This window comes from Gopherus flavomarginatus, chromosome 2 (assembly GCF_025201925.1).
Source record: "Gopherus flavomarginatus isolate rGopFla2 chromosome 2, rGopFla2.mat.asm, whole genome shotgun sequence".
In the NCBI taxonomy this organism is placed as follows: Eukaryota; Metazoa; Chordata; order Testudines; family Testudinidae; genus Gopherus; species Gopherus flavomarginatus.
The window spans coordinates 133699987-133711892 of NC_066618.1; the positions used below are offsets into that span (position 1 = coordinate 133699987).

At 41.8% G+C, this 11906-nt stretch overlaps 1 protein-coding gene across 1 annotated transcript; it reads right to left on the reverse strand.

Moving 5' to 3' along the window:
- Nucleotides 1–10724: 10724 nt before the first annotated feature.
- LOC127043963 (interferon beta-like) lies at nt 10725–11385 on the reverse strand. The gene has a single exon (XM_050938273.1). It carries the CDS (start codon nt 11383–11385, stop codon nt 10810–10812), a length of 576 nt encoding a protein of 191 aa, XP_050794230.1. The 3' UTR covers nt 10725–10809.
- Between the last annotated feature and the right edge of the window lie 521 nt (nt 11386–11906).

An 11906-nucleotide genomic window follows, 5' to 3' on the forward strand; every position in this document is an offset into this window, starting at 1 on the left:
TACAGGAGGTCAGAGTAGATTATCATCATGGTCCCTTCTGGCCTGGGAATCTATGTGCATTTACACAGAGGCAAATGCTTGTCTACTTTTCACAGATATATCCTGGAGGTACACAGGCATGTCCTAGAGGTAAACAGCCTTCATGCATACATGTTCTTTTAAATGCATATTTAACTTATGCACATATCTGAATGTGTGCAGAAATGTACACCTACTGGGGACTGAAAATCAGACCTAGTGTCTCTAAAAGGGGCAATAAACATAATACCTGTATTTTCTGTTTTACTTGAAGACTATGTATTGAAAGTTTACAGAAAGTGTGTCATTATTCTGCAATATTAAATTACCTTTAGAACAAATACTGTTTGTATCTTTAAATTTCAAATACTTATAATAATGTAAAGGATGGCATATTACAGTCAGTATAGCTTGTACCATCCTGTATTAATATAGCTATAGGGATAAGTTAATGCTGGGTAAAGGGCAATGAAGAAGACTTTTACAGGTGTTTCAGGGGAGAGAGAAACACTAGATTGGCGGTAAGACTGTTAATAAATGAGGCTGGAGATTCCATTACTGATTGATTAGCCTATTGGACTGATTTTGTTTTTTTATTCTTCTTTAAGAAAGTAAAGAAACATTATGGATAATTAGTGCTTTTGAGTTAAAATAGTAATAATAAAAATAAGTAGGCAAACAAATACTTAGAAAAATGAGTAGTGCACAAATCAGCAAGTCCAGCTGACAAACTCTTTGAGGCCAAAGAGAACTGGGGAAGTAGAATTTGGGGATTTGGGGGAAGATTGTGGTACTGATCTTCAAAATAGAAAACAAGCAATTGTCAGACAGTGTTTCCTTACATAGTGAAATAATGGATGTTCATTGGTTTTCTATATCAACCTCCTCTCTGACCTTTTGTTTTACAGACAGACTCTCCTGTGGCTGCTCACAGAGTGACTGGACTGGGATGTTGGGACAGGGAGGGTCCCTGGTTGCTAGCACAAAGATGATCTGAGAGAGAAAGAAAGAGAGAGAGAGAGAGTGTGTGCGTGTGTGTGTGTGTGGCAGGGGGGAGAGGTCAGTGTGTAGCTTCACAGGAGCTCCATGCCGTATGGTTGTTTGTTCAGGGCCAACCTGTGTGAGGAAGGGCTTAAAAAGATCCAACAAGAACATTTTGTCATAAGTGTTGGCGAGGCATCAAAATCTCAAGAGTTTCTTAAATAGATCTGACCACTTCCTCTTCACTGTTCTATTTTTTTTAAAGGTGCTGATGCTGTATGCAAAGAACATGAGTAAGTCCCTCTTCCCTTGCATATGGCCTGTAGCATTCCATCCCAAGTGGGTCCACCCAACTTACAGATGTCTTGCTGCCTATGGAGCCTAGATTTCCCCATCCCACAAGACGTGACTTTTAGATACAAGCAGGGGATCCCTTATAATTCACCCTTGTTTATTGTGTTTGCACTCACGTGCTGACTATTTGCAAAAATGTGAATAATTCAAAGAACGTTATGAATTTTTGCATGAAAGGTTATTCATCCAAGAATTGGTAACATTTACATTATTATTTTGAGAGTTTCAAACATCCAATCAGGATGTGAAAACATCTGATTTTAGGTGAACAATTCCATACCATGGACAAGAAAGAGTCAATATTGTTCTGTGAATAGGTAGGAATAAATTTGTTTGTCAGAAATGGAATCTGTTCACAAACAGGAAAAAAGGGCGCTTTGCTGGATAGCTTATTCACATTGTATAATTTCTACACTTCTGTGTAGCTCTATGTATTTCCGTCTGTCTTAAAAAATACACAGAAACCTCTAGTGCCATAAGAGTTCACAGAGCATCCTCTTCATAACAACTGTAGGTCTCTGCAAGCAAACCTATGGTAAAACCCATGTGAAAACCACAAGCCTAGATGTTTCTACATATGTAGCTCACTCAGAGGCGCAATTGCTGCAGTTGTGGTTAGCCAGGTGTCACAGACCGAGTTGCTGGGTTGATTATAAACTACTCTGTCATACAGGGTTGCAGTCATATCTACAGATGTTTTTTCCACATCCCTTTGGCCAGGCAGCAGAATCTTCATCCAACATTAATGGAGCACCTCAGAAGTGGACAATGGGAGAAAGTGAGCGTCAGGTTATAAAACATGTTACCTCTAACAAGAGAAAAATAATAACACTTTATCCCCCAGTTACCTTTGGTTTTATGAACAACTAACTACTCTGAGCGAAATGGTGTTAAACTATTTCCCTCCCATTTTGAGGCTCAGACACACAGTACAAGTATGGATAGTGTGCCACATTGTACAGGTGTATACAACGGTGCACCTCTGACTTATTGTTTTTATTTATATTTCCCTGCTTGGCCAAACAGCATTCACAGGGATGAGGTCTCTGAACTTGAGAAATTATTTGAATAATCAAAGCTGGTGTTGATAACTTATTTACTATTTATCTTACTTACAGTAGCAGCTAGAATCCCAGTCATGGACCAGCTCCCCAGTGGGCTAGGTGCAGCACAGAGAACAAAAAGCCCATCCCTGGGCTTACAACCTAAGTAAATCTAGGTAAGGGAATTTGTTTAAAATGTGATTTTAAATTTGATAATTTGTCTCTCTCAAAAAACCTAATCAGAGATTTGCACCACAAGATGGCAATGTTGCACTAAATGCAAGCTGTGCCTGAATACAGTTATTCACATCCCATAAGAGTTTTCAAACTGATGTTAAAACATGCAGGACAAAGCTGAGAAACTTAACATCTTTAATGAAATTAACTAAGGAACCTCTTTACCTTAAAACCAAAAAAAAACAAAAAACAAAAAAAACCACCTATCCCCAAACCAAAACAGATTATGCAGGGTCATTTTCTACTTCAGTACTGACTATAAATGTACCGTATGTATAGAAGGATTCCCAGTAGGGGATGACATGGTTTACAGAAGGTATCCAGCATTGGAACATAGTGCTAAATGGGAAAACGCTGGATTGATGTATTTGTTCTTTCTCCCTACGCCTGACGTTGGGAATGTTACCTGCTTTTTAACTACTGTAGAGCCAGCAGATGGCGCTCAAGAGTAACAAAGGATCATTCCTGCATACATTTCTATAGGACTGACTTAAAAAGCAAACAGATACCCCCACTTTCCACAACCCTCCCCTGCTGCGTCATCTTGACTTCCTTCTACCAGCACCTATAATTCAGTGAGGCACATAAAATCTCTTCCTAGGATGTTGTATTTTGACCTATAGAATCAGTTCTTGTGCTGTACTTGCTGTCATTGTCTTTACTAATCTCTCTTCTTCTCTAATCCTGTGGGTCTCCAGCTGTGTACGTTGACTCTGATTTAACAAAAGATATCTATTTTTACATCTGTCTTAACAGCCCCTCCACCCATTCCCTGTTTTCTCTCCTCTTTTTACTGGTAGGGAATGGCTTACTCTAAATATCAGGTTTAGAACATCTAGACTTTCAAAACTACAGGCAGATATCCTGCCAAGGTCAAGTCAGACTCTGCCGGACAGATTATCCGCTGGCAGACATCTGCAAAGCTCCACTGACTCCACAATGGAATGATGGCAATTTATATCAGCTGAGGATTTGGCCTTTAGTATTTATCCTTGGGAAGCAGATACATTCAGTCCCATGCATTTTCAGAGGTGACCTTAAAGCAGTTCTGTGATTTATTGGGATCCTTATTCTGTTGTTAAAGAATTGCAAATTCTGCTTCCTACTGTGACTGATATCAGACAGGGAAAGGAGACTCAGGAGGAAGTGGCTGGGTCTGTCGACATCAATGCATTCATAATACTTTGGCAGCATGGCAATTCTTGTGCAAACCTGTACACTTTCATTTATTTACTGTCCCAAAGCTTTAACAACACAAGAGCAGCAGGATTAATATACCAGCTAATTTGCTGGCTCAGCAAGTTGTAATAAAAGTATAACTCACAGGATCCAGGTGGGAGCTGTTTTTCAGCAGCATAGGAGTGGATCTGATCCATGGTGCTAAGGAGGCTGAGAAGAAAAGATAGAATGCATTTCACTCCAGAGCCAGCAAATTAGCTGAAATGTTAATGAAACCACTGATGCAGTAACACATAACTTAACTTGACCAGGCGTCCCTGTTTCCAGGTCAGTTTTACAAAATATGGTGCCTATGCACAGCCCTGACCCTTCCTTTGCACCACAACATGCATTCTATTTGTTTCTACTTTTGAAACTCTTGCCTCCTTAAACACAACAGAGCTCAGTCAGATCTGTGACTCCACTGTCTCATTTCAAGTGCTGTCTGTAACAGGATGGCCTGCCTTTTTAAGGGTCAGTCAACCCTGTGTAATTAGCCCTACCACACCTGTGCTGTGTGCTGGATTTAGGAAGAGTAAAACCCATCTGTTGAGGGCTGACTGAGGAGAAAAACTGCTGCTGGTGGCCAGAAGCCTCACTGAGGTCCAGGAGCTGACTGTGACCAACTAGAGCCCTTTGTAAGAGTGTGGGCCTGGGCTGGACGGCTTGCTGAGTGTATTAGAGCTCAGGCAGAGTCAGACAGGCTGTTGCAGCTGGGAGCTGTATGCTGAGCCTAGCTGGGTTGAAGATTCCTCTGTGCCTTGCTTTTGTTGGGGTTTATGGAGAGGATTCCATTACTCTGGAAGGGGGGTGGGGGCACTCTTGGAAGTGGTGTGGCTGGAGGGCCAAGCCACTCCTATGGCTGGAGTAGGGCAAAGACTGCTGGGGGCAAACTAAGGCAGAGCTCAGCAGTGCTTGGCCTTGCTGTAAGGGGGTGCTCTAAGGCTATGGTTCTTGTAACACTGCCAAAACTCATGGGTTTGTTGAAATGATTTCAGTCTCCATTTTGAAATAAATTCTGCCCCAACTGTGCAGGCCAGCCTGGGTTGGCAAAGTGTCACTGGAAGTGGTTTTTAAGGTTGGTTCTAGAGGAGCATTTCACTACACTGCCGATTCAATAGCAGAGGCAGGGCATTAGATGAGTGCTGTCATGGAGTTCAGTCCCCAGATTTAGGACTTCGTTAACAAAGATTTACAAAACCTAACTTAGAAAAAATGCTGTTTTTTTTAGAAGCAGCCTATTTTCATGTAACGAGTCCCCTGCCGTCTTCACAGGCCAAGCAGAGCAGCAGCATGCTGCTGCATGAATGCTCCAGATGGTGAAAGTGACTCATCAGCTTTCAAGTCTGAGTCTGTGAAAAACAGAGCAGGGACAAAAATACCTGAGGCCTAATCCTGAAGACACTTCTATTCATGCATGACTTTACTTACCTGACTAAGCCCATTGACTTACTTGGGAATTATTCACATGAGTAATGTTACTCTAACGCTTGTTTGCAGGAGTGGGATCCTTAATGGTTATTAGTAAGTAAGGCCCCAGTTCCACCAAGGCTTATGAATATGTTCAACTTTACACACTGTGTCAATGGGATCACTTGCAGTGAGTACTCCTCTGCATGGGTGAAAGTCCTTGCAGGATTGGGGCCTTAAGTAAAAAATAGACCTATATTTCAATCATGGCAACCTAAACCCATATTTAAGCAGTTGAAGTGGCCTGATTTTCAGAAGTACAATGTATCCACCAGCCCCATTGAAGTCTAAGGGAGCTGCGGGTTCTTGGTAGCGACCCCTGCTCTATCATGTGAAATATTTAGAATCCACAATATCCCTTTTTCTTCTCTCTTTACTAAGAAAAATGTCTAATTACCTGGGGCTGGGTTATGACTAGCACTAATGCAGCTGTGCAGGAGAGTCAGATGGGGCAAGGATCCCTCCTTTACTTACAGGGACACATTATAGGTACGGGTATGGAAGTGAAGGGGCTGCACAGCAGATATAATTCCCACCCCTAGCAGCAAGTGGTCAGGGAGGGGTTCTGTTCTCCTGACATGCTAGCCAAAAGAACTGTGGGGAAACTCTGTAAACCCACCAATGTGGAGCACCTCCTCATGATGTGACCCACCATTTCAGCAATTCTGCCTAACTCCCTTCTTCAGTGGTCTAGTGTGGTGAGGACTTGACCCTCCAGTCAGACCAGGCTGTATTTCTATGGGGTAGAGACATTCAAAACAAGAGATGTCCAATGGAATAATGGCAACTAACATCTTTCACCCCACCTGGGCTCCTCTTCACTCTCACTCCTTTTCCAGAAAAGCTGCTCCTACCAGGGCTGCTTCCCTGAAGTCCTTGCTCCTTTTTCAACCCCCACAGCAGCAGCTCCAGGCACCAGCACTCCAAGCACAGGCCTGGGACATCAAGCTGCGGGGGGCACCCTGCTGGTCCCTGTGAGGGCAGCAGTCAGGCAGCCTTCAGCGGCTTGCCTGCGGGAGGTCCGCCTGTCCCGCGGATTCAGTGTACCCACCGCCGAATCCGTGGGACCGGCAGACCTCCTGCAGGCAAGCCGCTGAAGGCAGCCTGACTGCCATACTTGGGGCGGCAAAAAAGCTAGAGCCACCCCTGAATGCCCAACACATGAGTCAACACCACTCTTGTAGTTTTTCCACAGTTTTCCCTCTAACTGTCTCCTGACAAGCCCTTCCCACAAAGAAGGAACTGCAACCCACCTTTCTCCTGGGTCTCCTTCCTTTTAACTCCGCCCTGGGCCTGATCAGTGTGTCAAAGGAAAACTAGTAGAGCTCTCTGGCTCTAGTTAACTCCTTCTCTGTCAGTGGGGGTGGAAATATACCACACTCTGAACACTCTAACTGAAGCACAGTGCCTCCTGGGACTCCCTCTGGGTCACATAGCATAGTAAGGCCTTGATTCACTGCACATGGGCACAGTGCCCTGCTGAGTTCAGTGAGACTCTATGTGGACACATAAATGGCAGGATTGGGCCCTAAACTCCTCAGCATGAGTAAGGGTGGCAGAATCAGGCCCATGCTATTGTGATTCTCTAATTATATCAGTTCATGCAAGATTTTTTAAAAAAATATGTTGAAAGTGTCACAAATACTTAGTTTGAAAATGAAACCGTAGAAAAGCTGGAAATCCTTCAGGAGAGAGAGAGTGTGTGTGTCTGTGTGTGTGTGCAACGTCATTTCATTCTGGTCCCAGGTCCTAAATTTTTCCAATCCTTTTTAAATGACATTCCCTATTTGACCCATAGTCCAACAGTCCATGTTTCCTGCTAGGATACAGAGACTGTAGCAGATATACAAAACGAAACCAGCTGATCGAAGAGTTTGAACAACCTTTTCTTGATGTGCGTGGGAATCTGATCCATCTGATGTCACTAAGTTCCTCTCTGCTTCTTGTCTCTCTGTTCCTAAGGTGCAGCCTGGCATTAATTCCCAGAGAGTGCATGCCTCTCTTTGCAGTGTGCGAAGATGTCCTTGCCAAAGAAGGTGCACTTATAAGAGATTTAAGGATAAAGAAAGAAACTTGCACCAGGTTTCTGCCACAGGGCGTCTGTTTTCATTGCACTTCAAGAGCAGCAGACTGAGGAAGTGGTGTCTGTGTGAGTGAGAGAGTGACAGACACTTCTAGACATTTAATGAAACAGAGCAATGCCTCATAAAACACAATATGATGCCCCCAGGAAAGAGGCATCTGCAATCTGTCTAACAAGCGCTCATTCAGTACACTACACTACACGGTGTTCATTTTGTGTCATTTCCCAAATTGTGATGGACAAGGATATATATTTCCTCTGAGGGAAAGGAATAATTCAATTTACAGACGTTTAGTGTAAAGCACTCCAGAAACCAGAGTAGAACAGCTGTCTGTTCTATCTGTACCAATTTAATTTAATTTAATTGAAAAGAAGGGGGGACACTACAGAGAGAAATGTGTAGAAAAGAGGAAGGGCCATAATCCCATACAGTGCTGGGGAGTACATGCGATACTATAGGTGCTTTAGGGCAGGGATGTAGCAAGCTGGTGTGTAATGGTTGGGCTGAGTGATAGTTTAGTTGGCTCTGATTACAGACCGTCTTGCTCTCTGGCCTTCCTACTGTGCCCCTTCCTTCCAATTTGTCCAAAATACGGAGTCTCATACCTTGCGTGCCACTGATAATATCCACTCCCTCTTTGAATCTGCCCACTAGTTTTCTCTTACTTTCTGCATCAAATTAAAGCTCGTTGTTCCAGTTTTCAAGGCTGTACCTATTCCAGCTACTTTTCTATCTGTGCACCTCTGCTAGTGTTAGCAACAGTGGAAGCTGAATGTAGGCAGGGCAGAGGAAACTGTGATATAGACTAGATGGAATGGTCATAAAAACACATTACAGCTCCCACCTTTGCTAGCATTGGTGGTAAATTACAGTTATGAAGTTTGCTTGTGTGAAAAGATCCTACATCATAAACTGCACAAACTGGATCAGATACACTAAGAACCACTTGAAACCTTTGCTCATTTTGAGAATCAAATTTTGGCTGGAATCAATAGTGTAAGGGGGTTGGTGTTCAATGATGGAAGATGTCTTCGTATTGTTTTGAAAGCAGAATTGGAAGTAGCTGTGTTGGAAGTCTTGTGAATTTTATTAATGAAATATCCAGCCTAATTGTGCAGACTCCAAATGAGACTGGGTCTGACATTACAATACATTTTGAAAATGGCATCTCCTTGGTTAGGCATTGAGAAAGAATATGCAATGCCAATGAAGAAAGGAATTGCCATAGCAGATCAGAACAGTGGTCCCTACAATATTGTATCTTGTTTCCAGCAGTGGTCAGCGCTGGGCACTTTAGGTGCAGGAAACTCTGCAATAGGCAGCTATGGAATAACCTGTCCATTAGGAAGGTGTGATGGCATCCCCGGGTGCAGCCTGGGACTGTGGGACCGCTGTGCCCTCTTAACTCTCCAGCCTGGGCTGTCTCTCACAATGCTTTGCTGGTGACGAGCAGCAAACTCCTCCATGTGCTGTTATCACTCAGCACAATCACTTGTGGAGCCCTACACCCAGCAAGATTGCATGAATGGTCCCAGAGCCACTCATGAATCACACAGAGAAAGGCACTAGCTGAATCCCCGCAGCTCCTAGCCTTGTACCTCAGGAATATACCGTCTTGCACTGTACAAGTGTAAGCTCAGTGTAAGCTTATTAATTGGTTCACCACTTTATCAATGGAAAGTGGATATACACCAGCCTTTATAAACCTGAACAGATTTACCAAATATTTCAAGCAAACTCACGGGTGAAGGTAAACACTAAAACAAATTGGACTGTAAAAGATAGATTTTAAGTAACTCTGATGGGCAAAAAGTCAGTTAGTTACCAAAGAAAACAAAATAAGTGCACAATCTAAATCTTAAACCTTTAAGACACTAGTCAGTATTTTATTTATAAGTAATAAATACCTATGATGTCATAAATAAGAATAAATAAATAGTAAACTGACACAAATATAGTGTTACAAAACCAGTAAAATGATCTGAATATATTTCCATAATGCACAAATAGAATAAACAGTAGCAACAGCTTATAAAATTCCACTGCATCTCATTTTACATCATGTATAAAATATTAATTTATTTCAGTTAGTATTTTTTAAAAGGTTGGTATTTTAATATCTAAACTTTGTGAGTTTGTCCTATAGTTGAAAACTTTCTAATTCCACTTGGATTCTCTTGCCAGCACTGAGGCTGAACTGCTTCTCTGCTAGGAAATAATTGATATCTCTTCACTTTCATCCTGGTGAGCTGAAAGTCCTTTCTTCCTTCCTTGTTAGAGAGTCCATCATTCTATCATTACAACGAAACATGTCTCCAGATGCCCAGCTGGCTGATGAGTCTATGTTGGACTCTCTGAATGGAACTCCCGTCTCAGGTAGCTTGGGAGAGATTTTTGCAAAAGCAGCAGGAAATATGTTGGAAGATTTCTTGGATTGTCAGGGACACTCAGAACTTGAGAACCTCTTGATGCCACCTGAAATCTCTCTTTGTTCTGACATTACAGGAAAATTATCCACACCTCTTTGTTTGGAAGCTGTTCCAGTTCACGTGTTATGCTGTTTAACTGTGGTTATACTTCATCTTACAGTTCAGAGGTGAGATTTGATCAGAGAAGAGTTGAACCATAGAAATATATAGCAAACACATAATGTCAACAATGTTTAAGGTCCAACGCTTTCTTTTAAAATTCTTAATTGTCTTGTAACTATTTTGCATCAATATCCTTCATTTTTCATTTTAAACACTGAGTAAATGAACAGAATATTATCACATGAAATGTACTTTGTGCAGTTGAAATTCCATAATAGAGTGAATGTATTGCATAATATGTCAAACGTTATGGAGTGTTAGAAATGACTGTGGGAAGAATCAGCAGAGACAAGGGATTCCATTGCATTCTCCTGTTTTAACCTCAGTAGTTGCAGCATCCAGAGCTGAAATGAAATAGGAAATAGTTGAAACACAAAGGGAAAAAATATAATTTTCATTGAATTGATCTCAAAACCTTAAATGAAAATAACTTTTCCACACATAAGCTAGCAAGTAATTTAGTATGTCAATATTTTTTAAAAGTCTCTAGGAAGCTTCTCAAACCTTGGAATACTAGAAATAGTTCTCATGGGGACAGATTAATTAATAGCAATGATGATAATCATAGAAACACACTACATATGTCGAAGTTAGAGTACTTTGTGGTGTGGGAGGGAGGAAAGTATCATTATCTGATGACCAGAATGCTGGTGAGGTGCCTGAGGATTCCACATATGTGTACTTTGTTGCTTTTTACAGATCCAGACTAACACGGCTACCCTTCTGATATAAAATATCCACTATCTCTGTTCAGCTGTAAAAATTATACTAATGTTAGGTCATTAACTACAGGGAAAAGCTTGGTACTGTACCTTAGTTACTAAGGCTTCTGTTGAGTTTGTCAGTCAGTACAAAACATCTGGGTATTTCCACGCGAATGATCTCCCAGGCACACAGGCTGTATTGCTTTTCTTTCAGGAAAGCATCTATCCCCTGAAAGTATTGTTTCACTCTCCAACTGGTGTGCTGGAGGTCCTCACTTTCTGGGTTGGTTAAGTCCTTCTCTATCTGTGCTTTCAAACACGCCTCCAGCTGCTGAATTTGCTGGTAAAGTCTATTTTGGAACCTGACTATAGAAATCCCATCCCAGGTACTTTGGGTGAGGTTTTTGCTAAAGATGTTGAAGATCTCTTGGAGGATCTCTTGCATTTCCATCTTGGCATTGTCCTTCTGGAACAGTGGGAGTTGGGAAACTTCCTGGGTGGGTTTGAAAGCTGTCCTTTCACGCATGCATTGTGAGGGGAAAATTCCGCTCATTTTCTTCAGAAGCTCCAAGCTCTCTTTGTTCACTTTGTTCTGCTGGAAGTGAAGCATGGTACAGAGCTGAGATGAGATTTCAATGGAGAAGAGCAGTGTGAGGCAAACATGCAGCAAACACCTGGAGGTCATGATGATGTCTATACAGTCCTTTTCTTTGTGTGGAACCTTGAGCCTGGAGTTTGTTGAGGCTCCTATGTAGATTGTTGTGTCTTTCCTTCATGTCTCTGAATTTAAGTATTTGGTTGGAGAATGTTTCTTTGATCATTTTCTGTTTACAACATTTTCCTTCTTGGAGGTTTCAGAGTTTTTCTTTCTGTTTTTCTTGCTGTTTTCTAGTTTTTACTACGTTTCCTCCTCCTTTTTTGTGAAAGTGACCACCCATGACAGTACACAACCCTGCTAACTCATGCTGGATCCACACACACATAGCCTTTTTATCATACATTAATTTTTATAATATAAGAAGATCATCCACAATTCCAAAATGGTACGGAAAAGACCTCAAAGTCATCAGCCAGTACACTTCCTATTCATAAACTCCTTCATTTAAGAGACAGAAATAGTTTAGGAATATTTAAAGATTGCTAGACATGGAGGAAGTAAATATGGGAGGAAAGAGTTAGTCCTGCCAGAAATATTGGCAAATCTCA